This window comes from Pseudocercospora fijiensis, assembly GCF_000340215.1.
Source record: "Pseudocercospora fijiensis CIRAD86 unplaced genomic scaffold MYCFIscaffold_6, whole genome shotgun sequence".
NCBI classification, from domain to species: Eukaryota; Fungi; Ascomycota; class Dothideomycetes; order Mycosphaerellales; family Mycosphaerellaceae; genus Pseudocercospora; species Pseudocercospora fijiensis.
Window position 1 is genome coordinate 845,683 of NW_006921537.1, and position 27,423 is coordinate 873,105.

General features: G+C 47.5%; 7 protein-coding genes across 7 annotated transcripts; 4 read left to right on the forward strand and 3 right to left on the reverse strand.

Annotated features, from left to right (window-relative positions):
• Positions 1-6,984: 6,984 nt before the first annotated feature.
• MYCFIDRAFT_208180 (uncharacterized protein) lies at positions 6,985-12,239 on the forward strand (the record flags this gene model as incomplete). Its single annotated transcript, XM_007930002.1, has 4 exons — positions 6,985-7,011; positions 7,052-7,073; positions 9,834-12,127; positions 12,154-12,239. The coding sequence occupies 4 exons, from the start codon at positions 6,985-6,987 to the stop codon at positions 12,181-12,183; spliced, it is 2,373 nt and encodes a 790-aa protein (XP_007928193.1). The 3' UTR covers positions 12,184-12,239.
• A 572-nt stretch (positions 12,240-12,811) lies between these two features.
• On the reverse strand, positions 12,812-13,895 carry MYCFIDRAFT_46380 (uncharacterized protein; the record flags this gene model as incomplete). Its single annotated transcript, XM_007929779.1, has 3 exons — positions 12,812-12,910; positions 12,992-13,621; positions 13,674-13,895. 3 exons carry the CDS (start codon positions 13,893-13,895, stop codon positions 12,812-12,814), a joined length of 951 nt encoding a protein of 316 aa, XP_007927970.1.
• Positions 13,896-14,451: 556 nt separating this feature from the next.
• On the reverse strand, positions 14,452-15,972 carry MYCFIDRAFT_2620 (uncharacterized protein; the record flags this gene model as incomplete). Its single annotated transcript, XM_007929682.1, has 1 exon — positions 14,452-15,972. A coding segment is annotated over one exon (1,521 nt), but the record flags the coding sequence as incomplete, so codon positions are not given.
• A 3,972-nt stretch (positions 15,973-19,944) lies between these two features.
• Positions 19,945-21,483, forward strand: MYCFIDRAFT_155102 (uncharacterized protein; the record flags this gene model as incomplete). Its single annotated transcript, XM_007930003.1, has 1 exon — positions 19,945-21,483. The coding sequence occupies one exon, from the start codon at positions 19,945-19,947 to the stop codon at positions 21,268-21,270; it is 1,326 nt and encodes a 441-aa protein (XP_007928194.1). The 3' UTR covers positions 21,271-21,483.
• Positions 21,484-22,463: 980 nt separating this feature from the next.
• Positions 22,464-22,949, forward strand: MYCFIDRAFT_85221 (uncharacterized protein; the record flags this gene model as incomplete). The annotated part of the gene is made up of 1 exon (XM_007930004.1): positions 22,464-22,949. One exon carries the CDS (start codon positions 22,464-22,466, stop codon positions 22,947-22,949), a length of 486 nt encoding a protein of 161 aa, XP_007928195.1.
• Positions 22,950-24,366: 1,417 nt separating this feature from the next.
• Positions 24,367-25,083, forward strand: MYCFIDRAFT_85220 (uncharacterized protein; the record flags this gene model as incomplete). The annotated part of the gene is made up of 3 exons (XM_007930005.1): positions 24,367-24,515; positions 24,587-24,980; positions 25,060-25,083. The coding sequence occupies 3 exons, from the start codon at positions 24,367-24,369 to the stop codon at positions 25,081-25,083; spliced, it is 567 nt and encodes a 188-aa protein (XP_007928196.1).
• Positions 25,084-25,405: 322 nt separating this feature from the next.
• MYCFIDRAFT_139639 (uncharacterized protein) lies at positions 25,406-26,333 on the reverse strand (the record flags this gene model as incomplete). The annotated part of the gene is made up of 2 exons (XM_007930006.1): positions 25,406-25,942; positions 26,010-26,333. The coding sequence occupies 2 exons, from the start codon at positions 26,331-26,333 to the stop codon at positions 25,406-25,408; spliced, it is 861 nt and encodes a 286-aa protein (XP_007928197.1).
• Positions 26,334-27,423: the final 1,090 nt, after the last annotated feature.

The following is a 27,423-nucleotide window of genomic DNA, read 5'->3' on the forward strand; positions in this document are numbered from 1 at the left end:
TTACGACGAGAGAGGTTGGATTCAGTTCGATCGACTAAAGTCTACTAATACTCGACACGCATGCCTCTAGGTGCGGTTCGAAGGCCTTAGAGTGCTTCCTTAAAAGCTAATAAGCGAGCATCAGTACCTTGCTATCGCTGAATTTGAGACAGCTAAATAGTCTTATCGAACTAATGCTAAAGAGATCGACTGAGAGTAGTTTCTAGGGTCTCTCGCGGTATTAGCTTGCCGAATAGTAGCTTTCCTCTAATTAGTAGCAGCTAGTGGAAGTCGCCGTACAAGATGATCGTTCTACCGCTAAAGGGCTTGTCTTTATCGACAGGGCTAGTCTAACGGAGGCGCTAGTCGATCCAGTACAGCGTAGTAAGATCCATTATTAACTTCTCGTCGATAACAATATACGTAAACGTGTATATTGCTTCTTAAAAGTCAGTAAGTGCTTAACCATCTAGAGGAACATACGTTTGTATATTCAGTAGGAGTTTGAAGGCCTAATAGAGCGTAGTTCCATTAATACTATTAGTAGCAGCACTAGTAGGCGCAACTCGCAGGATTGGGTTGCTAACGTTAAGCGGGTCTTGTTAACTATCGGCAATTTGTTGCTAGAGGTATTAAGTAGACAGCCGCTCTAGTTCCGATAATAGGAGGTTAATAACAAAAGACTTCCCGACACCTGCCTACCTATCGATATTGAGAAGCATTAGCGCTAGCATACCTTCCCTAAAGAGCACTAAATAGTAATGATTGTATATAGTGTCGAACTATAAACGCTGCTCCGGTACTAAGGCGTGAATTAGCTGCTAAGCATTAGGCTTAATCCTAACACGCTAATCGGTGCCTATAGTACCTCGCTTAGTCTTTTAATAGTCTGCTAGTACCGCATTAGCCGAGAGAGAGTACTTGCTAATGTACTGTATCTAATCGTACTCTACGTCGACCTCTCGCTGCCTAAGATTAGCTAGAGAGGCATCGGTCTTAGCAGGAGCACGGTTAGGCAGCGCAGCAGCTAGTAGCTCGCCTTTAGGTTGCTCAACTTTAGGGTTATATACTTCGTCTTAGAACAGATCAGGTAATAGTACTAGAAGGTTAACGCCTATATAGTCGCGGGGATAATAATGATTCGGATAATCCAGGCAGTATTAGTAGGCCTCTAACCACTTATTAAATTGCTAGCGGTTTGGATCATTATCAAATGTATATAGCAATATAGGATACTGCCTACTGAATTCGTAATAGAGGACGATCTTGTTCCGACACTAGTCTTCGTAAGTGCTATCCTAGCCATTAGGGATAGCACTATACTTTAGATACTAATTCATTACCCGTAGCTTCGCTCGTAGACGCTTCTTTATCTTATTCTCGTCCCACTTAGTTACGAATTAGAACAGAGTAAGTCTAGGATTGTTAGGAAGGTTAGTAGTGTCCTAGTTGCGGTCGAAGCGAGTAATGTATTTCTACAATAGCGACTTGCCGTATAGAACGATTTCGTCTTGTACCCGATCGTATCGACGAACACGCGGTTAGTTATTAGGAAGTCGACAATCGAAGCCTTATACCTTACGGCTACCCTAAGCAAGAGGCAGCTTAAGAAGGAGATGCATCTCCTCCTACGTAGAAATATCTCGCTCACCGATAAGCTTGTTTAACATCTTAGCTACGAATTGTACTATTAGGCGATTGGAGGTAACCTTTAGCGCTACCTTTCGGCCAATTTCGAGAAGGCTCTCGCTGCGCTTCTCCTACTTTGTATAGTACTTGCTAAGGTAGTTGATTATAGTGCCTTTATCGGTATAGACTGCTATATCGTTATTAGCAAGCTATGCTATCTAAACAGTACGATTGTAGTTGTTTATACGATTATCGTTTCGAGCGCTATTAAACATATAGTGCCGCGGATTGTAGTCTTTCGTAACATATGCAGCCTAGTAGATAGCTCGCGGGAAATGGAACCGACAGCTACGAGTATTGGTTATATTGTTCATCCGATTGCAGTACTTATACCTACACGTATACCGCTATACACGGTTGAGATTCAACATAAGCTAGTGTTAGCTGTTCTATAACCGATCGTATAGCATTTAAAGGATGTTTAGCTTACTAGGCTGAATGCCAGTTCGTCTAGGCTAAGGGTTGTTAGCAGAGATATAACGACCCTAGAACTTAGCAAGGCGCTAACGTTGGCTCTCGGTGTCGGACATAACAGGAGGCGGAAGCTTCTAAGAGATATTGTTCCCGTCGTTATCCTGTACTTTAACATTATGCTACTAAAGCTAAACAATACTATAGTTGTAAGATAAGCCTCGCGACTGGAACTCAAAGCGGTTCTAGAAGTCTTCTACTCCGAATTTCTTCCTAAGCAGGTCTATAATGAAAGTATAGCGCCTATAGAAGTGGTATGCCGCTATAGCTGGATTCTCTCGTACGTTGTCCCGACTAATCTTAAGGCGCTGAAACTCGTTGCCCTCGGGCATAACCGGCATATAGCGCTAAAGGCTAGGCTAATAATTATCGGCAGCACTATAGGTTAAGAATAGCTAAGGAGTACCGATCGCTTTAACGTAATTCTCTAATTCATTAGTCTTACCGATCTAGAAGGCTCGAGTACTACGTAGAGAGTTACTACTACGCGTAATTATTAAGAGAAGCTTGCGAGATTGCTCGTTATTAGACGTAAGGGCAGCTCGTATGTCGTCTACGGCAATCTCCTCGTATTCCGGATTCTGCTAAACAATGTAGTCCGCTTTTAATATAGTCTAACGTCTTAGTAGAGTGTTTAGAGCGACATGTCTCTATCGAGCGTGTTATGCAAATCGAGCACTAGATAGGTATAGACTAGTGCTATCATCCCATTTCAGCATATACTCAAGGTAGTCGTTATATCCGAGACCGCGCTAACGGGCATTAGTATAGTCTGCCTTGCCCTAAGGATAGCATGTCGGAAATGCACCTGCTAGTAAGCGATGCTTATTGTTGAACTCACTTAATAGCACAGAGTTAAATTCTAGCAGATTAAGCTACGTTTGTTCGTCTCTAGAGGCGTCGAGCTAAGCTTGTCGCATTCGACGCTCCGCTTCTACTCGTTGCCGCTACTCGGTCTATTTACTAATAATAGCCTAGATAGCATCTCGCTAGTTCTATAGCATATACGCCTAAGGTAAAGCTAATTCTACGGGATAGTCTGCGAAAGTCTATTCTTCCTCCGTAGTACTAGGCTTAGCATTACTATGTTGCGTATAAGCCTAAGATTGTACAAGACCGGCTTGTCTAGCAGCTTCTTAAGAGACTAACGGCGGGCCTTCATCTTCTTCGTAGGTCTCGATGTGCATAAAGTCTATAACAGATTCACCGTCCTAGCTATCCGGAAGCTATAATATACGTTGCTTATCCTATTCGATATCTATATACTTAGGATTGTTGTCCTTAAGGTGCTTCAACTAAGTACGTACTACCTACTGTCGTACTTTGAAGTCTCGGACAAAGATTCTCTTTATAACCTCATCCGACTAAGCTAGACGTAGGACTACAGTCTCTAGGTGTTAAGGCAGAAGAGGTAGCTGCTTCTAAACCTTTGCTGTGTCTCGTAGAAAGTTGATAACGTTGTTCTTGTACCGCTACTATGCGCCCTTAATTAACCGCATTTCTACGTATATATAGTGCTTAGCAATAAGCAGCTCTTCGACTATAGTGAGTTAAGGCAACCATTCGCTAGTCTCCGGATTAGTTAGCTATAGTCTAGGATCTATACAGTTCTTATCGGACATCAAATCGGGCGATCTAATAGGCTTAGTATTGTCGCGAGTGGCTCGACAACGATAACAGATCTTATAGGTTAGGGACTTAGGATTGTTGTCTAAATCTATATTAAACTAACGCTCCTTGTAGCCTCTACTATCGCCGTTGTTAAGCTCTAGATTCTAGCAGTACTCTATCTTCTTATTATCTAAGTCTTCGTAAAACTCCTTAACCAAACGGTAGTTAAGCTTATCTAGAGCAGGCGAGTCGTTAAGGTTAGAAGGATCGCCTAAAGCAGGGTCCTAGCTATAGAGAAAGTGCTTAATGCGATCGGAGTCTTGAGTAGTCTGCTTAGTACGCTCAGTAGGACCAGCACGTGCCTAACGTTGTCGTGGAATATCAGGACGTAGCGGTGGCTTAATGTAATGTAGGAGGCAGCAGAACTTAAACTCGCGGCGAACCTCGTCGTCTCCTTTAGGTGCGAGAAATTAGAACCGCTCCTCTTCGTGCTTGCCTATCTAACACTACTTCATTATAGCTATATCATCAAGCTTATAACCTTCTATATAGTAGTAGTAGAAGTTGGGCTGCTCGTATAAGCGAGAGATCTTACGCGGAATAAGACAAATCTCGTAGTAGAAGAACTCGCGTATATCTAGGCGACTATTATTAGGAGGACCGATTAGTGCGAAACCGAACTCTTAAGATGGCAGAGGTGCGTTACTGCTATAGTTATCGCTTAGGAGCTGTTCGATAGTAGGCATAGGCTGTATAGCCTTACTAGCGCGAGTAGCGACACGATTAGCGCGCTCGATCTACGTCTATATACGACGGGCAGCTACAGTCGCCGCATCGTCGCTACTGTGCTAACTACGAGCACGTACATCTCTAGGGTTACCTAATAAGGATGTTAGCGGAGCTTGCGAAGGACGTAGCGGCGGCGGCGTTAAAGATTGAAATGTATCTAGCTAAGGAGGCATCTTCTTAATAGGATCTCTAGTACGCTAAAGAGCGACATTAATGTTGCTACTAGCAGATAATAGTGGGTTTAGAACAGTAGGACCAAGCGACAATGTAGGAGCCGGAGACGACTAAATAATAATTAGCGATCGTACGGGAGCAGGTATCGACACTGCTTTTATAGGTCGACTACGCTTCGTTAGCGTAGGCTAAGGCTAAGAAGTAGTATCATCCAGCTTGCGCTTCTTTAAGGAAGAAGCCTTAGCCTTACGAGCACGATACTTGTCGCATATCTTAAGTGTCTTAGTCGGATACTTCGGGTTTATAAAGCACGCGATAGGCTTACGCTTACTACAGTTAGGGTTAGTGCAGACCTAAGTATCGCTATCGTAGTCGCTGCCAACTTCGCTCAGATTATTATCCTCTTCTTCTTTAGGATTAGGGCGGTTAGTAGGCAAGTTCTTCTTCGGCGGTCCGCTAGGTAGATTACCTCCTAGCGCTCTAGCCGCTGCTTGTCCGTACCAATAACTAAATTGCTAACCGACCTGCGCTATGTATGTATACATAGGGGTATTCTACTAGATAATAGCCTAAATCTCTGCTATTAGGTTGATATAGCGACGGTTCTCGCTAGCGTATAGAGCTAGTTCGAGGTCCTTTATAATCCGGTATTTGAGTCGTATAAGATGTACATACTTAGCCGTGTCGAAGGCGTTCTTTCTATGCTCGTAGTCGTAGGCGCTATGCGTCGAATCTTCTTCTATCGCATCTTCAAGTTGCAGCTCGAGGTCGCGGATAGTAGGCTTAATCTTCTTCGTAAACATTCGCTCGAGTCGGCGGCCGGTGCTACGGCAGGGCGTGCGACGATAGACCTAAGCCTAGTCCTAGAAGGTATAGGGCTCGATCGTAGCTAGGCTCTTATAGGTAGAAGGTACGGCAAGAGTATAGGAGGTGCTCGAGGCATCGCAAATCGCGAGCTTCGATTGCACCGCTATAATGCTGCTGTCTCTTAGTTGGTCGTATAGGTTGCTAAGTATTTAGTGTTCGGATTAACTAGAATGTGTGTATTTGTGTATGTAGGTAGGTATATTAAGGTTCCGCGGCAAGACACGAAGAGAAGTGGAAGTCGTAAAGGAGGCGTCTATTTATAGTGCCGCTTAGTTAGAAGCCTACGCCCGAATAGGAATAGAGTGCGGCTTCTTATATGTAACAGAATTCACTAGTACGGACCTTTGTCTTTATTTACAATGTATGTGTCAACTACTGTCTCTACTAACCTACCTTTAGAAGCGCTAGCGCTTAGAGGGAGGGGGGATAGTCGTTCCTCTTAAACCCCCTATTCCCTTACCGCGCGGAGTGCTCCTTCTTTAACGTTAGTACTTAGAGGGAGGGGGGATAGTCGTTCCTCCTAAACCCCCCGTTCCCTTACCGTACGGAATGTCCCTATCGTATCGATACCTACAATACTCGATGCCTAAGGTCTCCTCGTTATCGTATTAAGCACTTTTGTTAGCGTTGTTTTTATAGAAATGTGCCTAATCGACTTAACTCGTTCGATTAACGTTAACATTAAAGAACCTAGGTGTTGAGACATATTAGCCTACTAACTTATTAGAAGTCTTAATGTTGCTTCTAGTACGTAGATTGAACGCTCAATCTGTAGCATTGTCTAAACCTTACCTCGCTACCTACCTACGTGCCTTTTACGCTTCTAACTGCGCTACTACAACGCTAGTAACGATAATGCTATATTAGTATATAAGAATTGCAGCCCTACGTCCAATCACAATACGAGCGCGTTCTTGTCTACTATAATAGGCGAACGTAAGGAGTATTTACAGCTCTACTCCCGCTTTGAGTGATATAACCCCCGAGTTCTTCCGCATTGTTTACTTATAAATTAGAGCAAGCCTTTAATAATTGCATACAGACTACTCGGTCTTCTAAACTAAGCTAGGGTACAGCATTGTCGTAATTTTCAGCAGGTTTCTCAAACCGCCGTAAGACGCGCTATCCGGGTTCTTAGTTACCCTCTAAACTAACTATATAGGGAATTGTCGGTACTATATTGTCGAGCTTCTTCGGAAGTCTTATTAGGTTAGGCAGCCTTTAAGTGTCAGGTTTAGCAGCCTTCGATTGTCTAAAAAACGCAGTTCGTCTAGTTTCTATAGGTTAAGGCGATTATAAGTCGAGTAGTAAGGTTCGCCTTACTTAAAGGGTTAATGCTTAGGAATCGTATTTGTCCGCAGTGTAGGCCCCGCGTAGCTTCCGCTCTATAGTTTTGCTCTAGTAATGTTCTTCACATTCTTTTTGAACTCGGTTAGTGCTATATACGCTAGCAACATCTTTTGCTAGGCAGCGGCATCGGTGGAGGGTGCGACGTGAAAAGCAGGATGCGGTAGCGTGCTATTACGGCGGAATACTAAACGGTACGGATTGCTCGGCTCGTTATCGTGTTAATCACTTTTGTTAGCGTGCTTTTGCTAGAAATGCGCTTAATCGATTCAATTCTACTATCTACTATAAGCGCTAGTAGTACCTACAAACCTCTCTAACGTTGCCGCTTAGAGGCTAGGGGGATAGTCGTTCCTCCTAAACCCCCTATAGCCTTACCGCTTTAGTATCTACATTCTTTTGCTAACGTTGCCGCTTAGAGGCTAGGGGGATAGTCGTTCCTCCTAAACCCCCTATAGCCTTACCGCTTTAGTATCTATATCCTTTTGCTAACGTTGCCGCTTAGAGGCTAGGGGGATAGTCGTTCCTCCTAAACCCCCTATAGCCTTACCGCTTTAGTATCTACATCCTTTTGCTAACGTTGCCGCTTAGAGGCTAGGGGGATAGTCGTTCCTCCTAAACCCTCTATAGCCTTACCGCTTTAGTATCTACATCCTTTTACTAACGTTGCCGCTTAGGGTAGGGGGATAGTCGTTCCTCCTAAACCCCTATACCTACCGCGCGGAGTACTCCTTTTTGTATTAGTCCTCCGGATAGGCTCCTACGCGGAAGGCGGTCCTACGCGGACGGCGGTTGCTCCCTACGGGAGGGCAGGTGTTGTATAGTACTATTGTCCTTCTATAGCGCTCTTGCTCTTACTCTTACTAGAGGCATCGAAGCATCGGAGTTAGAGGGGCAGAGACTAGTCTCTTTATCCGGATGTTTAGGTCTAGTTATGTCGGTCTAATTGTTTAGGTCTAGTAACGCTAGAGTGCGTATTAAGAAGCCGATATCGTTCGTAGAGGGTTTAAGGTAGCTCGGCGAATAGTGGATGTATATACTATTATCGTCTAAGATCTAGGCGGCACGGCTCTCTAGCTATAGTCTGCCTATCTTCTAATCCTATACGCGCTTCTATAGTCGAGAACGAAGGTCGATAGTAGGTGCGTTGTCGACAGCCTAAGCACTTGTCTTGCTTATACCGAATTAATAGTATCGCATATCTATAATCTTGCTCCCGTCGTACCCGCGGATTAGCTGCGACTATATAGAAGTTAATATGTCGAGTCCTAATAGCTCTTAAATTACAGACTATAAGTATTCTTTAGATAACATTGCTTAGAGCCAGTTTCCCTAGATCCTAACATTTTTACTTATCGTTAGCATCGATGTATCTTATATAAGACCCGTAAGTCGGAGATGCCGAGACGCCTTCGAAATTCGTCCTAATCTTAGCTACGAAGTGGTTTCGTACAAAGAACAATAGAGATTCTTGCTCTAAGGGAGGTCGTACGTCTACGCGTCGTATATACGGCGTTAGATAGTTAGAATAGTACTCGTAGTTCGGTAGTCTGCGAAAGTCGCGTTCGTAATTAAGGGCAGGGTCGTTACTGTTATAGAAGTAGTTGTTGTAGAAGTAGTTGTTATTATAAAAGTCGGTAGGTATAGGTAAAGTAAGCGGCCTAAGGCTTTATATACGTAATAACTTCTTGAATTTTGACTAATAAGAAGCGCTCCTAGACTTTGTATAGCGTCGTATCTTCCTTACTAACCCCCTTCCGCTGCTTACCTAACACACACATAACGCTATGTAATACACAATACAGTATACAGGTTAGACTCGGAGAGTCTAACTGTTCTTTCGCACTCGCTTCTAGAAATTTAGACGTATAGCTACGCATTCTCGTCGCAAGCTCCTCGAATGCTCCGCCTCCCGCCTAAATTTCTTCTAGCTTCGCTAGAATAATCTTCGAGGTTAGCATTCGTAACTGCTATAATCGCTCTAGTTGCTTAAGGAATTGCTAAGACCTCGTACGGACACGCACATTAGTTAATAAGACAACGTCGTTAGGTCTATAGTTATACTAGCAATGTATATCTTTAGAAGAGTAGCGAATACACTACTTACTATCCGGCGTGCGAGGGTCGATAGCAATAGCGTAGAAATAGAATTTACAGCTAATCTTCTTTGTCTTCTTCTTCGCCTTATTAGTCGTTGTCTAGGTACGTTTATTAGGCTCACTAAAGCAGCCGTAGACGTAGAGATAGCGGTATTTGATACCATCCTTATTCTTCTTAGGTTTCTACTCTTTGAACTCGAATCTAGTGTCTACACTAAACGACTAAATATAGCGTACGAGCGCATTCTTCGAAGGAAACGACGACTAGCGAGGCAATAGCCTACGAGGGCGCTTAATCGTTATAAACTCGTGCTTTTAAGGTCGCGGCGATACTGATCGATATTCTAGCAGATTAACACGCTCGCGCGGCAGCGATAGCGACAGTAAGCGCGAGCGGCCTCGAATACGTATCTCCGAGACAAATTGAACCTCTTCCTACGACTTAACAACCACCGCCGAGAGCGCGCCTTCTATACCTTCTACCTCTATTTCTACCTCCTTCTGCGACTCAACAACTACCGCCGAGAGCGCGCCTTCTACACCTTCTACTACCGCCGCCGCCGCCGCCGCCGCGCCGTTACCGCCGCCGGCGATAACTTTATCGAGAAACTCGTCGTAGGATAGAGATTCAGCCATTTTCGGTAGTTACTAGGTAATCTGCTGCAAAAGGGGGAAGAAATGCGAACTTTAGGTCTACGGTGGAATTCGAGGCGCGAATTCGAGGCGCGACCTCCGCGCCTGTTAACAACACTATCCAAGAACGGATATAATATATAATAGGTGGAAACAGCACGTAATCTAATTCAGGACGATTCTACATTGGTATATCTACTGGGGCTCGGGCGGGTAGCTGGGGCTCGGGGAAGTGGCGAGGGTCAACTCCGCGTTTAGCGTGGTCAAGCGCACTTGTCTCACGCGTGAAGCGTCAGCATCCTTGTCCGCGCTGCGGAACCATGACAGCTCGGCATACGCATGCCAGCACTTGCATCCGCCCAGCACTTCCCAACAAGGACACGCTCGACGTCGCGCGGCTGACAGGCACTCTCGGTCACAATGGCGTCGCCGAGCTGCCGCCGGGCTCTCCAAAGTCCAACAAAAATGCGTCGCTCAATGCCAGCCTTGCCCGTTACCCACAGAGTGTGCAGGGAACGAGTGACAGCTTCGGGCACTCGGTATCTCTCCCTCAGTCAGACGACTCGGCAGTTTCGTCTGACATAGACGACGCCATTGAGAACTATGACCAGCTCCAACTCGATCCCGACACCTTGATCCTCAATACCAGACGCAGCCTCGACGAAGCCTACCGACCTAGCAATTCCAAGATGGAAGGGAAAGAGCAGAACGGCGAGCAGGAAGAATCTGCGTCAGAAGCAAAGCGCGGCCATAAGAAACGCAATAGCATTCAGATCAGACTGGCGCGGACAGATAGGAAAGGAAAGTACATTCTCACCGCCGATGATCCTGAAATCAAAGCAATCTTAAGAAAGGGCATTGAGAGGGAAGCGGAGGAGGCAGAGGGCAAGATCAAGAAGCCGCCGCGCATCAACTTTCGCGACCTCGTCTTCACACGTCGATTCACCACATTCGATCGGCAGAATCCCGCGAGTGCCGACAGTCCCTTCTTTGGCTTCTTCACGCTATTCTGGATATGCATGTTCCTCATCTTCTTTCAAGTCGCCCTGCGAAACTGGCGCGACTATGGCAGCTGGCTGGGCGGCAATCAAATCATGAGGATGATGTTCACAAGAGATGTATTCTTGCTAGGCGTCACAGATGGAGTCATGTGGATCGCGACCTTTGAAGGATACTTCTTCCAGAAACTCGTCAGCCGTGGATATATCAGCTGGGGCAGAAGTGGCTGGGTCGTTCAAAATATCTGGCAGATGGCATATCTGGGATCGGTGATTGGATGGGCACATTTTCGGCAATGGCCATGGACGCATACCATCTTTGTCGTCCTCCATGGACTTGTCTTTCTGATGAAGCAACACAGCTATGCTTTCTACAACGGCTATCTGTCCGGCGTGTACAGGCGGAAACGTCTGCTGGAGCAAAAGCTGAAGGATTTGGAGAATCTAGAGCCGCTACTCTCTCCGCCCACCAGCCCGACTTCACCCCGCGAGTCCTTTATCGAAGTCTCTTCCAGTGTCGATCTCAGTCCAAAGACCGATGATATGAAGAGGCGACGTCCTTCGACCGGACCGCGAACATCCACCAATTTCAAGAAAGAGCACTCTCTCGTTGCAAGCGTTGCCGCGGCGATTGAGTCAGGCCAATCTCTCACTGCCGACCAAATGTCGACCATGTCCGACATTGTCAAGCACGAGATCTCTGATCTTGAGAAAGAGCTTCGCGGCAAGAGCGACAGCAATGCCAAGGCTTACCCGAACAATCTCACACTCGGCAATTACATCGAATATACCTGCTTCCCCACCCTAGTCTACGAGCTCGACTATCCCCGTCAAGAGAGGACTAACTGGTGGTATGTTTTGGAGAAGTCCGTTGCCACCTTCGGCGTTCTCTGCGTCATGCAAGTCATCTCGCAAGGCTTCATCTACCCCCTCGTCCGGCGCAGTCTCGACATGAAGGAGACGAATATGCCTCTCGAGGACCGATGGCGAGAATTTCCTTTCATTGTCAGCGACATGCTATTTCCCATGCTCATCGAACAGCTACTTACCTGGTACGTGATCTGGGAATGTATCCTCAACGTCCTCGCCGAAGTCACTCGATTCGCCGATCGAGGCTTCTACGGCGACTGGTGGAACAGCGTCACGTGGGACCAGTATGCTCGAGACTGGAATCGACCAGTCCACAACTTCTTGCTGCGACACGTTTACCACAGCAGTATCTCCACCTTCCACCTCAGCCGGAAGGCGGCCACATTTGTGACATTTCTCCTCTCGGCCTTGGTGCACGAAATGTGCATGGCTCTGATCTTTAGCAAAGTCCGAGGCTATCTCTTCTGGATGCAACTCCTGCAAATGCCTTTGGTGGCATTTAGCAGGAGTAAGTTCATGAAGGGGAGAACGGTGCTTGGGAATGCCATTTTTTGGACCGGACTTTTCATTGGGCCGGCCTTACTCACAAGTCTATATCTAGTCATCTAGAAGGCATGTCTTGTGAGTGGAAATCTGGTGTTCTGAGATTTGTATAGCTAGGGCATAGATTGTACTTTATTATTGATTTATGAATTATGAAATTACTTGAACGAAAACGTCAGCTACAGGTACTGGCAACTCTGCAGTCAGTCGAAAACTAGCATTAGCGAGCACTTTGTATGACCGGTTTCTGACCGCTTCTCGCCAATCACGTTGCATTCGAATTCAAGTCGCTAATAGGTCTTTGATGTTCTTGTTCTTGAACCGCCCGACACTCTTCGCTGATCAGAAACTGGGAGAAGCACTGGTTATACTTATATAGGAAAAGGCCGTCTTTCCCAAACCAAGACTTGCTTCCAAATTCCATCAGCGTCTTTGACTCGGACGAACTTGATCGAGCAAAGATATCATCCTTCTCAACCCGCAAGAAATTCGCACGGATCTACCTACCTACGATCACGATCATTCACTCGAGGGAGCAACTTGAGAACCCACTCAGTCCTCACGCTAAAGAAGCCAGGGTCTGATTGGAGACAGCCTCCAGCATGAATCTTCGAGCACCTCGGTCATGATATGGTACGTTTCACGCTGGCGGAAGAACTCTTTGTGAGATGGAGGGTCGATGGAGTCCCAGAAATGTGCCCGATGTGAACCCAGCAATTCTGTCAGAGACGAGGTGGTAATTCAGTCTCTCCATCTCACCGCCCAATTCCCTTTTGCAAAGGACGGCTCGACCACCATACCTGCCATCAGTGCCTCTGCCCTCCTGATCTCCGTGGTCCCCTCGTCAATATCTTCATCGGCGTGCTTGCCCTTCGATTTGCTCTTTGCTGGTCTCTTTCCATTAGTCGCGCGTTTCGGGACGTCGACTCCAAAAATGATGATTCGCCTCGCTGCCCGCCTCACCATCTCTCGCTCCTCAGCTCTCTTAGCGCCTTCTCTTCGTTTCTGAAGATCGTCGGGAGTTTCTTCGATCTTCTCATGCCTGCCTCTTTCGCCACCTCCCGCAGCAAAGTTGATCTCGGATTCTTCTTGAGGAGGACGTATGCGGACGCCACCATCGACTGAAGCTACAGAAGATATTGAAGGTATTGAGCCGACGCTCTCCTCGCCGACTGAAAGATGGTCGTGCTTATCTTCTCGCTGGGTAGAGATGTCGTCCTCGGTTTCAGACTCCATGTCTACGCTTTTCCATTCGCCGTTTTTGAGAGGAATAGCTCTAGATTTGCGATTCTTCCGTCTACCATACACTTTCTCCGCATCAAATCTGCTCCCAAAAATGACTTCTTCGATCTCATCCATGGTCACGATCAGTCGAGGATCCCCTTTGACAACTTTAGTCTTGGCGGCCGTCTGCTCGATTCCAGATCCGGCTTCATCGTTGAGCATAGACGCTATGGTCGATTCTATTCTTCGATCAAGTGCTCCTGGTTTCCGGGATCGGCATCGATCTGAACAGTATTTGATCTCGTTCGAGGTCTTCTTGGTGGCTTTCTTGGAATCTTCGACCATTAGCGATGTTGAGATTGTGGGACATTTTGGACACGATACTCATGACTCTGCCACATGTCCGACAGTAGGGCACATCTTCATTGCTCAGATATAATGGTGCTGGTACTTTTGAGTTGGCCGATGGTCGGCTCCACGAATCCATCCACGACATGACTGAGAAGGATCGCGTTCGTACGAAATTGAGGTCTAGATAAGCTTGTCGTGTGCTCTGGATTTGAAAGACTTGTCGCAGGGATTTGCGCAGGGTGAGAAGCATGAGTTCGTCTCGATGTCTCTACACAAGGTGAAGTGCAATCTTCGAAGATGCACAATATTTTGATGAGACTGACGTCATGACTCGTGCTTCAGAAGACCCTCTCTTCGTTTTGTAAAGAAACGATATGTGGTCATGTAGCTCATACCACTTCTCAGTGAGCATCGATGCGAGTAGCAATCACATGCTCGCCGCGTTCAGCAAAGAACTTTTCGTATCTCGGAGTGCCTCTCCGGCGCCATAGAAGGTGAAGAGCCATCCGTAGCCGTTTTCAAAGGGCAGAAAGACCCCAAGTGCCCTTCACGGGATGTTAAGAGTGTCCTTTGTACTGCTCAGCGTTGTTCGAGGGTCCTGCAATGCAAAAGTAATACCACGTCCAGGTGTTAGATGTCCAAGTGAAAATGCTGTCACCAGCTATCGGCGTTGTATGCTTCGCGGGAAGGACTGTCTGCTGCACTGAAGCGATCTTCACCTCCACCAGGATAGGCCAAGACCTCCATACTCCATTCAGAGCCCGTACCTGCGGCCTACAGCAGGAGTCGAGCCGACATTGCTATGCAAGACTGAGATTGGAACTCCGTGGCGCAACGTAGTGTTCCCAGTCATTCGTCGGGAAAGTCGGAACGTCTTCCACAGCTTCGTCGCGAGCTTGCCAGATTTCCGTAATCACTTGTCTTGCCTTGCTGACATTCGTGACGCTAGAAATCGCTAGGCAGTCAAGAGCACGCAGGACAAAAGCTCTTCCCACGATGATATCCGAACCGTTTTCTGTGGCATAGTCGTCATTCGTAGGATCAAGTTCTGCCGCAGCAACAAACAGCGGCCATAGGAGACCTGCGCCGAGGCTCTGCTCGACGAACCACTTGACCAAGAGCAAGATCTGAGCAACTAAACGACGAACCAGATTCATATTCGGCAAAGCATCATTAAGCGCGCAATGAATGACGACTGAGGCGGCCAGATACTTCACGTCAGCAGATTTCTGCAAGTTTGTGTCGTTTGCGTCTGGCACAATTTGCTCGAGACGTTCTAGCTGCGCCTCCAAGCCTGCAGCTCTGGCTTGAAATTCGAAGGCTGTCAAGTCCCTCTTTTGCCTGCTCAATTCGGTTGCTTGACATATGACCGCCACCAATGCCGGGCTACATCCAAGCCAAGCATCCACTCGAGCGTCGGATGCGTCCCAATATGTGTTGTCAAAAATTGGTTCCTCGCCGCAGGCAGTTCTGCCAATGACGTCTTGAAATGCAAAGAAGGAATCCGTGAATCGGAGAAGACCTTGTTCGACTTGATTGGCACTGATGAGCCTTCGCCTGGTCCGAGCTATCTCACGTGCGCCTTTTAAGTGAATGACCCATTGTTTGTCGCATTTGTTGACAATTTCGTACAAGCAGAGCATCATTGTAACGATGTGAATATCAGGATCCGTGGCAAGCTCATACTCGGTCATATTGGCCAAGCGGTGTCGCAGGGAGTGTATTGCTCTTGCTTCCAATTGCGCGGCAGAAGCTGCCCAAGTTTTGTTTATCGACGAGCCGTGACATGCCGCCAGAGCAAGAATGGCGTCTAGTACTGCAGATGAAGCAGTCGGCAGCGATGGTATTATAAGCGTCACGAAAGGCGACCGAGCATGTCGACTCAGGGTCGTGAGAGGACAAAGATTCTGCACGTAGTATGATAGAACGGACGCGTCTACAGTGACCGCGGCATTTGGGAACGTCGAGAATGGTCGTTCTAGGTCCAGATTGAGATGATGCTGTTCTTTCAAGAAGCTCGTCGATCCGATCATCGAGCCGGTGTCGCGGTCCACAGTATGAGAGATGAAGTTGTATGCCTGTATAAGCGGATATTGAACCCATGTCTTGTTGCCACGGCTTGAGGCTCTATCTGCAGATGTTCTGTGTTTCCTCCACACGCCCTCCCGGCCGAAGGCCAAGTTTTGTGACTTGTAATCCGCTTGCCATTTGAGCTGAACTTGACGCATACACTGGAAGCCCTTCCGGCTGCAATTGGCACATGTTGGTCTTGCCTGGTCGCATCGGATGCGTCGCCTTCGGCAGGTCATACAGCCATCGCGAGTCCGATGGTGACGCTCAGAAGTGTCGTTTGCCTTTCGGCGAGGCATTCTCGGCCAGCATTGAGCATGCCGAAGGGGTGCTCGCAGGCTTTGGCAGCATCTGTGCACGTTGTTGTTATCGTGGTAGTGTGTGAAGCATAGAAGTTGATTACTGAGTACTCAGTAGTCAGCGGCCATAATCATAATCATAGTCAATAATAAGTGAATAATCAGTAGTTATAGTCACATAATCATATAATCAGCGGCCGTGGTGAGGCTCAGGGTTAAGAAGGAGGTAGATTTATAGGCCGCTGTCGCTGTTAGTAGCGCCTAAGACCGAGTATAAGACTAGCAATATTCCTTCTTCTTCTACCTCTTCTAGCACGGCTAATTCTAATAGCACCTTAGCAACCCCTGTTCTTATCTAGTTCTTCGAGCACTCGTTTATGCGAATATAGTCACTACTTATACGTGCACGGTCCTATCTAGCGGTGCGGCGGCTTATACTAAAGGTCCTCTCGGACTCAGCGGATATAGTAAAGGCTAACAATATATTAATAGCTAATTGCTATAACGCTAGATCGCAGGTCTTCCGCTATTGAACCTACTAGTCGATAGGACTTATTATAACTAGCTTCTCGAGGCCAACTAGTAGTAGTGCTATTAGACTAGTATAGATAAAGGCTTCGAAGGGGTCCTTATTAGTAGCAACTAGGTTAGTTTGAGACTCAATTTACTAGCGCTCGAGGTCCGATAGTCCTTTAAAGGAGCGCTATAGCGTGACTAGTAGTTAACGGCTATTTCCGAAGCGTGTCTTATAGTCCTTCTAAAGCGCTATAGACTGTAATAAGGTAGTGTCTATATCTACCGCGGAGCGGCCTCTAAGCTAGGCAAGTCGTCGGCTTAGATATAGCAGTACTATAGTAACGTAGAGAGGGCTCTTTTAGTTAAGGACGTAGTACTTGTCGAATAGCGTCCTTGCTATATTGATAGACCTAATAAGGACCGTCCGGTAAGTATTCTCGCTAGCTAAGCGTATAAAGTAGCTTCTTAGGTATTCTATAGACTCTTGATATATATCGAATATAATAGCGTAGCCTTAAAGCCGAAGAGTAACCTCTTTGAATAGATTAAGAAACCTCCTTATATAAGCAAGAACCTTCTAGTCGTCGTCGGCTAGGCTAAACTTACGTAGGTGCGGCATTCTATCGAAGAAGGTGTTCAAGATTGGCCTAGTTTGAATAGCCTCTTCTATTATTAGAAGCCAGCTATTCTAGCGCGTTTTACCGGGGATCTTTAGTACTATATGTGGCAGTTATGGCTAGGCCTTACAGACCTCTTAGAAGATATTGTTATTGTCGTTCTTCCGTAGAAGCTTAGCGAGTGCGAATAGCCGTTATAATAGTCCTTGTTTAACGAAGCACTCTACGTCTATATCTAGCCACCTCGATATAGAGATATTGTCGCTGTCGTTGCTAAGCACTGTTTAATTAAATTCCTTACTCTTAGCGGCCTCTGCGTCCTTAGCAAACATAAAGGCTATAGTTATACGGTTGAGGATGTAACTAATATAGCGGAGCCGACGGTTCTTCTAGTACGAGTAGCCTTATAAGTCTATAAAGCGCTCAATAGCTATACTAAGTGTATTGTTGTTAGAGCCGCTGTCAGTCGTTATCTAGCTAAGTTTGCTAGCTATCTCGAAGGTTAAGAAGCAAGGTAGGACAGTCTTAGTAAGGAAGTCACTAGTATAAGAGCTAGGTGGAAGTTATAGCAAATCTAGTAGTATTTGGACTAGCCGGCCCTACGTGTTGATATACTAGCAATTGATAGCTTAGAAGAACTTATAGCTATACTAAGACTTCTACGTATTAGTATAGAAGTGAAGGCAACTAAGCGCTACTAATAGTGCTTATTTGACTACTGCTCGCTAGCTCTCAAAGTTATATAGAACACGAGGAAACAGTGAAGTATAGCTTTTAAGAAGGACTCCTTCTACGTATAGATTGACTGTTAGTATAAGGTCCTTGAATTCCTTCGTAACTAGCGCAGTATAGGCGATACTATTAGCTGTTATAAAGCGAGCGAGGGCGTATCTGAATTTGTCCTTATCCGCGGTACCTTTAAGTATGTTTATAGTCTTGTCCGACTTAATAGAGCCTTGCTTCTTCTATAGTACTAAGAGGTCAATCTTCGTCTGCTTTTAATAAGTGCCTTCGAGCTTCCGCTTCTTAATACCGATAAATATAAAGTGCTTCTTAGCTAGGTACTAAGGCGCGTTACTAGAATTAGACGCGTACCGATTAGGGTCGTTATCGTCGTAGTGTATATAGTAGAATACCTTATACCTACCTCTATCGACCTTTAAAGGCTCTCTATCTTTTAGTGCTCTCGTATACGCCTATAACGCCGGATCTAGCTAGTTTCTACCTCTTCTACGTTTCCTTAACTCGGCGACCGTAGGCGTAGGTATCGACTGTACTATATTCGGTATATTCGAGGACTGCGAAGTAGATAGCCGTATAGAATTAGAAGCTTAGAGGAACAAGGTATCCTCGTCTGGTGTTAGAGACGGAGGTTTATTAGCTTCGGAGCTTAGAATGTCGCTTAGATCGCTCGAATCTTTATAGAATAGTATCCGGTCTAGTAGGTCGCTTTCCCGTTTCGATAATTAGGTATTTATATAATTTTCCAGCACTTTCTGAGTTAGTTTATGCTTCTTACGGAGGTTGTCTCGTATATCGAAGGTATTGTTGTCTTAAATTAAATAATGAATATCAAACTTTGAGTTTGCTAGCGTACGGCTAAGCCGTACGGACCTTGCCGTCCGAGCTAAGCGACGCTTTCCGATTAGGCTTAGCTAGACCCTAAGGCTGATATAACGCAATCTTTATAGGCGCGACAGTAAGCTCGAATACCATTCTACGACTAATTCTATACTTAAACAACAACAATAACCTTACTGCCGCACCTAGCAACCTTAGCACCCTCGCTATCGATTAGACGGTATAGTACCTTATCGATACGAGCCTTAAAGTATACCTATCGCAGCGGACACTACGATTTTAGCCCGAGAAAGCACTCCTCCGAGTATATATACCTCCTTCTAAATTTGAGATAACGACGAGAACCTAGCGGCAATATAGGCTTGCCTTTGCGGTCTATGCCTTCTTATACCTTCTAAAGGCTATCAGCTATACGCTCTTAATAGCTAGCAGCCCTTTTAATAATCTTATTAGTATAGCGAAGGCTCTTTGTTGTCTTCCTCGTAACCCTCCGATACGGCAACTATAAGCCCTCCTTTTTAGCCCCTCTAATATACTGCTCGAAGTCCTTCTACGCTACTTTATCGATAAAGGACAGTATGCCGGCCTATTAGAAGTAGAGCTAAGCAGGGGTAACAAATTAGTCGGTTTAGCTAAGAGTCGGATAGGTAACTAGCGTGTCCTTTAGCAATAACTATAGGTGATAGCTCTATATTGCTAAGAAGGCCGTAGTCAATAGGTCGGAAGTCTATATTAGCGATAATAACAACTCTTCTTCTTAAGAAGACACTAGTAACTTAGTAACCTATCAAAATTAGCGACTTCCTATGCCTATATTCTATATACCTACCTCTCGATAAAAGTCGCCTATTGTAGTATATTATTGTCTACAGAAACAGGTAGAAACTAGTGCAAATTTGATACCTACTGTAGGTGTAACATACACCCTAGTATTGCCTAAGAACAGCCGACTGATTGCTGATTATAATCACTAGTCACTCACTCAGTAATCATAATCGTAGTCACATATAATTACAGTAACTAGTGATTATCAGTAATCAATAATCAACAACTATGGTGTGAAGTCGGTGAAGGTCCAGGCGAAAACCATGCCGATGCATGTGGGGTACTTTCATATCCCTGCAAGCCAGATCTTCGGACTCGGACACCACTGTTCAAGTGTATGCATTTCAATTCCAAGACACATCGTAGTTCAGTATCGAGCTGAAATTCTATCATGTCTTCAGCAAAAGACCTCAAATCTTCTTCAATCGTGATCGTTGGCGCGGGTACCTGGGGTTCTAGTACAGCATTACATCTTGCGAGGAGAGGCTACAAACATGTGACAGTGCTTGATCCATATGCCTTTCCATCTGCAATCTCAGCAGGGAATGATGTCAACAAAATCAAAGGCTGGCAGGACACAGAGTCATCCGACGGGGGAGATGATGAGTCCTTCGTCCGCACCACAGTCTCTGCTGAAGCCACTGCGGCATGGGAGAACGATCCAGTGTTCGTTCCTTACTACCATGAAACCGGATACGTAATTGCTGCCAGTCAGCCTAAGCATATCAAGGAGCTGTATGACGACGAGAGACCAACACCGGAGCGAGGATTTGTGGAACTGAATACCGCTGAGGACTTTAGAAAGACAATGCCGGAAGGTGTACTGACTGGCGATTTTCCCAATTGGAGAGGTTGGTGGAAGAAGGATGGTGCTGGTTGGGTACATGCTAGGAAGGCCATGGAGTCTGCTCTTCACGAAGCTCAGAGACTTGGTGTCAAAGTCGTGGCAGGCAGCCCGCATGGCGCCGTAACGTCCCTAGTCGTGGAAAATGGAGATGTGCGTGGAGCCTTGACAAAAGATGGCACGAAGCATTATGCTGACCGCACAATTCTCTGCGCTGGCGCCAACGCTCCCCAGTTGATCGACATGAAAGACCAGCTCCGACCAACCGCATGGACTCTCGCACACATCAAGATGTCTGATGAGGAGACCAGACTTTACAAAGATCTGCCGGTCATGTTCAACGTCGAGAGGGGCTTCTTCATGGAACCAGATGAAGACAATCATGAGCTCAAAATCTGCGACGAGCATCCTGGATATTGCAATTGGTTGACGAAAGATCATCGTGTCTCTACGCCGTTCGCAAGACACCAGATCCCGCTGAGATCCGAGGAGGGCGTCCGATTGCTTTTGCGGGAGTGCATGCCACATCTAGCAGAGCGTCCATTCAGCTTTGCTAGAATCTGCTGGTGTGCGGATACTCCTAATAGAGACTTCCTGATCACAGCGCATCCGGAGTTCCCGAGTCTGACGCTGGGTGTAGGAGGATCTGGCCATGGCTATAAGCATATACCAATAATAGGTCGATACATTGCGGACTGCCTCGAAGGAAAATTAGATGAGCGCATGAAGAGAGTCTGGAGATGGCGGCCAGAGACAGCAATCGGTAGGGACTGGGAAAATGTCCAGGGTCGGATGGGAGGCAGCTATGAGGTACTCGACTTCGCCGATATTCCAGAGGACCAGTGGACCAAGATAGGAGAATCTGGTCCATGATTATAGTGGTTGATAATAGCGGCCCTTCAGTGCTACGGAGGTCCATCTAACCTTTGACTTTCGATCGAGTGGCGAGGAGGAAATGTTGATAGAATATTCAAGAGAGTAGCGAGTAGGGAGTACTTCCATTCGAGAAGTTCAACACCCTACCACCCTCTGAATGACCATCGACCGTCCTCGCCAGCATCCCGATGCGTAGCTTGCCCTAAAAACATCATCGTAGTGCTTGCTATGGCCATTGTGACTGCCGGTATACATGATCCTGGGAACCCGTATCAGCTTATGCCGTTCTCCTTGGAAAGACTCATATATGATGGGACGGGCGATGTATGGACAGTGCAAATCAATAGAGAGGAGGCTGGAAAGAACAGACTTGGAGCTAGCTGGAGCTTAGCTTATTCCGGCTACATCAGCAATTACTCAGCATCTGGATGCACTTGTCGACGCGTTTCGAAAATCCACATCATACTCCTACACTCAGCGACTCCCGCCCCATTCACCTATATCGCAACCTGACCTGGTATGCTGCGACGCATCGTCGAAAGAGCGCGCTCACGCACCCGTGAAGTGAGCAATGAAGGATGTAAGGTAGGTCGATGATATATACCCCTTACGCTCTCTAGAAGCCCGTGCGAGCACCCAAAGACGCAGAACTCGCTCAAGGCTGGCGCAACATCACACATGAAGAGCTTGCTCATACTGTAAATGGCATGGCGAGATGGGTGGGAAGAGTCTTTGGTGTTGGTCAGAGGAGCACGGATACTGCTGCATACATCGGCGTCAACGATACACGTTATGCGTTCGCTGGATACATGCCTCTTCTGCCCTCTACGCGGGGAGGGCCAAGCAAACCTCTTCACAAACACGAAATGCAGTTACTTGCTCTATGGTGAAAGCATGGACTCGCAGGTGGAGACCATCAAGAAAGCTGTGCCTGGTCTTCGCGCAGTGCAGATACCGGCCTTCGATTAGCTTGTGGAACAAGGCTTGAAACCTGGCTCGCCATACCTGGTGCTTATGCCAACAAGCCAGACGATCGGGTGGTCATTCTTCACACTTCTGGAAGCACAGGTGTACCAAAACCGATGAGCTTGGGGTGCTCAGCAAGGGGATAGATCTTGCTTCAATGAAAGAGTGAATACGCAAAGCTTTCGAGGCCAAAGGGCTGGAGATTCCGGACGATCCACCTGACCATGCCGACATTTCAATTATGGAATGGACTCACCACAAGTAGTGGCGTTTTCCTCTACACTCAACCACGCAGCGGGGAGCAACGCATCGCCGCGTGTATTCTCAGCAATCCTGCAATCGCTGGACTTGCTAGCTACCTTGCAGGTGGCGAGAACGACGCTAAACAGCCTAGTCGGGAGGATGTGACGGATCATATGGTTCAGAAGCATACACAAGATCCGTCGTCGAAGCAAGTTAGAGGCACTTTCCAGATGCCGCAGTTGCACACAGTCATTGTGACTGGCTCAACGGCATCTCTTGGCAACCACATATTGCAGGAATTACTCGGCGATTCTTCTGTCGCCCACATCTACTGCTTGAATCGATCGGCAGATGCAGTGTCACGGCAAGAAAAGAGCTTTGAAGCTCGCGGCACCAAGGCAGACTTCTCGAAAGCCATGTTCTTGGCCGCAAACTTTTTGGACAAGAGCGATTTGGTCTGGACTTAGATGTTTACAACGAGCCACTACAGGCTATCGGCATCTTCATCCACAATATGTGGGCTGTCGACTTCAACAAGACTTTGCAAACCTGTGAAGCTGTGCATGTAGCAGGGACAAGAATAGTGGCCGAGTTCAGCTTACAGTCCAACAAGTGCAACGCCCAGATTGCATGCATCTCTTCTATCGCGAGCGTTGGGAGCTGATTTGCTACACACCAGCAAGACACAGCGGTACCGGAACGCATTGCTGACGGTCATTCGGTGGCACTGCCCCAAGGTTACAGCGAGTCCAAGCACGTAACCGCCATGATTCTTGCCGTGTCTGCCGAGAAGAAACGGTGGCTGCCAAGTATCGTTATTTCTTCCAAGGCTTTCGGCATACTACCTAAGAATCTGACAGTCAAGATGCATATGGATCTCGCTGCGAAGATCGTAGTAGATATCGCCGAAGCAAGGTCGAAGCAGTCTGAGAAGCTCGCCATTATTACGCATCTGGTGAATCCAGAACAGTGAGTTGGACTTCGCTCGTGCCGAATGAATGGCTTGGGTTGACCCCGTTCCTCGTCGCCAAGAAACCAAGAAAACCAGAGGAAATTGAGAAGAAACCCGGTCTCAAGATCGTTGACTTTTACGAAGCCCTTACCCCCAACGCCGACCAGCCATACCCAGAAATCGAGCCGAACAGTGGCGGACATGAGCCAATCGAGTCAACATTGAGTGCATTGATGGAGATGGAGAAATGGCTGAAAGTGTTAGGCGGGTGTTCGGCCTCTCAGCCAGAATCGGAAAACGACCTTTTCGGTCTCACATAGCAACAAGCGCCCTATCCTTTTCGGGTATTCTATTCCCAGCCTGACTACCCAGCATGTGCACAGAGCATATCGCAATCCGACCCCAAAAGGTCCTCAGACCAGACTCCCATGTGTTGTCAAGGATGCCTGCTCGTCTCAAACTCTACTCCCACGGACCTGGTTTCCATCAAGAGCCGCAATTCAACGGATGGCATAAGCAGTCGTGTTCCCGAATGAAATTCAGACACCATGTCGCGGAAACCCACCATTGAGGTCTCCGTACAGTACAACTACAACGACATCCCAAGCCCTTTATTATTAAATTGCAACACCATCAGATAACGCTTATGCACACTTCCTACCAGGTACAAGAGAGTTTGTTGCTATTCACGGCAGTACCGGAGAAGTTTGACCAGGCTGAATGCGTCAAAGACAGGTTGTTTAACTTCAATGATCCTCAAGGTGTAGGCGTGGCCGGCAGTTATAATAAAAAGAATGCCCGATCAACGATCCCCAGAACTGAGGATCCGAAGCTTTCCATTACTACACGTTCTTCATACCGGAGTCCAGACTTCCATTTTATTCCCTATCATCATCACTTCATCCTCCGACACACCTACCAGCACAACAATCATGTTCGGACTCACCTTCGCAGCCCTCAGCCTTCTAGGCCTGAGCGCCGTCGTCTCAGCCTCACCCACCGACCCACCAGCGACTCCAGATCCAGTCATCTGTCCCTTCGACGGCACCGTAGGCCCCAACCTCCTCCTGGCCAACGTAACGTAAGTCGAAGCCCCCCACTCCCATCCCTCAAAAACCTACTCCTAACACCTTCTTCTTCCACCACCTCCAGCCTCCCCGACGGCCACTTCGAAATCAACGCCTGGATCTACGGCCTCAACTGGTGCTCCCACGCCAACCTAATCAGCAAAGCCAACAACGACATCTGCGACCTGCCCCCGACCGGACAAGGCACGGCCTTCGAATACCTGCACGCCCCGCTCTTCACGAAATTCGGCCGACCGGTGCCGGGCTGCTACGCGAACTTCGACGTTTTGTTTGAGAAGTGTAGCATCACGGAGACGGGGTCGAGGACGGATTACGGGGGTGTGGTGGCCACGTTCAAGAGTAAGGATGGGAAGAGTCGGTATACGTATCAGTGTGTGCAGGATAGTGAGTATCATGGGTGTGTGTATGATGGGCAGGTGAGTCCGGTGAGTGAGGCGAAGTATGAGGCGTTTTTGACGGTGAGTCCCAATTTCATCAACCAGTGTTGGTTTTGTTTGTGGAAGGATTTTTTTTGTGCTGACTTGTTTTGACCTATAGTGTGGTATTGCGGCTGAGCCATGATGAATTTTATCATGAACACTACTACACTACACTACGTCTGGAGGAAAGAAGATCGAGAAGTGTGTTGTTGAATTGAGATTTCCATTCCTTACGATAAGAGCGTGCTGTATACCAAAACAATAACAAAACAAAAATCCTAGTAGGATGGATGACAAAACGAAAATGGTATCGCAAAACAAAGCAAAGCAAAGCAATTAAAACCCCAGCCCCAATTCAGATTCGCGCACAGCCAAAGGATAAATAAAGCATTCCCGACCGAGAAATTTCTGAAGCATCATCCATACCCCCTCCCCCCCCCCTTCCTCACCACCCAGCCATCCTCCTAAGACGCAACCGCCGCACCCTCACCCTTCTCCCGCTGCAACTCCTCCTGCTCCGCCCGCTCCAAAGCCTCACTCCTCTGCGCATCCGTCAGCGTCTCCGTCAGCGGAAGCGCATGAGTAGGAATGCTCGTAACAGCAGCCATAGCATTCGGCCCCAACTGCGACGCCGAGGTGTGAATTTTCTCGACCGAAGGCTTCCACGCTCTAAGAGAAGCCTCGGCATCATTCAAAACCTCTCTGGCCGCCTCGGCGTGCGTGAAAGGCTGCTGCTCGTCGCCGGGGACGATGGGAGTGTCGTCGAGCATGCTGATGAGCCTTCGAGCGTGTTGGGCGAGGATGAGTTGTTTTTCGGCGCGCTCGATGATGGCGGCTGTGTGCAGGTCGTAGGCTTCTTTGAATTTTTGGCGGGTGATGTTGCTGAGTTGGGCGTCGGCGACGAGGCTTTGGGCTTCGGCGCGGACGAGTTCTTGTTCCAGCGTGACGAGTTTCGTGGATTCTGGTTCTTTGTATTTCAGTTTTTGGATTTCGTCTTGGATCTGTTCAATGAATGGCACGTGTCAGTTGCAGTCACGACTTCGTGCTGGCGTTGTTGATGTGATTCACCTTTTGCTTCTGGTTTCTCGTCGGTTGCACGCTGGCTTCAGTGTTTCTGATCTGCTTCAACACTCCTCTGCTGTCCTCGAGGTTCTGTGCGAACAGATCTTCTTGCTCTGCGATCTCTGCCAACAATACACCGAGCTTGTCACTGATGTCACTAACAGCCTCGTCGTTGGTATCCTCGCCCCACTCGCTCAACTGGCTTGCTATACTCTGGCATTCTTTACCAGCCTGTTCGTATGCATTGATTGCGTGGTTCTCGGTCTTGATCAGAAGGCGCAGCTTCTTGGACAATTCCGGGCCGCCGATGTTGGCACGGAGCGAGGACATGGCAAAGCGATGCCTGGGCGTGGAGTCGGTGCTCTTCTTGGAGCGTATGGAGGAGTGTCGTCCAATCCTGACGCTTTGTTAGCATGTGAAACAGCTCGCATCCAGGTCGTTTGCATGCTGCGGTCGCCTACATGGTTGCTGTTTGACGGTATCCGTTTGACGTGAGAAGGTCTACACAATCAGATTTGATCGATCAAATTGTCAAGCAAGTGAGGGAGATGATCACAATAGAGCATGTTCTTGCAAGCTAGGAGTGTTCGGAGGGACTTCAATGACCTCATAGGAAAGCGCGTCATCAAGCTTGAAAGAGCGTTCACATGGCACGTTCTAGTGCAGCCACAATGAGTCGGCCAATGCCCAAGACCGGAAGAATCATGCGGCAACAGGCACACGAATGATACAAAGGCGCAGCTATGCACAAATATGTGTGGACGGGATCTACCGACTGGTTGTTCATCCTCCAGACGATGCATATGCATGCATATAGCTCAATATAGCGATGATCAGAACATGGCGACGTGCGCCGGAACGATTGATTCTCGCTGTAGATAGAGGAAACTGTCGTCACGGCGTCTCTACGCATTGCGCCATCCCATGCTCCCATCATTCATTGCTTCCGAGACCAAACCCACACACGCCATCTCACCGAGACGGATTCGGCGCGACAAATGAGAGGAAACGACGCGATTGAGCCGAGTTGCGCTTCCATGACAAGCCACCGAGGATCGCAGCGCGACACCTCCAGCAAATCGTCCTCGTCGTCATCTCCGTGCAGTATCGTTCCCACGATCGACGCGCTCGCTCATCGAATATAACTCCGACTCGTCTTCCTATACACCTCCGTACTACTTCTGGGACGACTATGAATGCTGCTGCGGTAGCTGACACGCTCGACAGGAATGACGCTCGTGCGTCGATAGTATGTTCCCGAACTCCTTCTTCCACCACGATAATTGCTGACGGGTCGCGGTGGCAGGTCTTTCGCCACGTAGTCGCGCCTGGGAGAAGTGACGAGACACATGTTTGGCGATAGGGACTGGTATCGCTGGGTTATAGAGATTGGGTAGTAGGTAAGGTTGCGTGCAGCCGG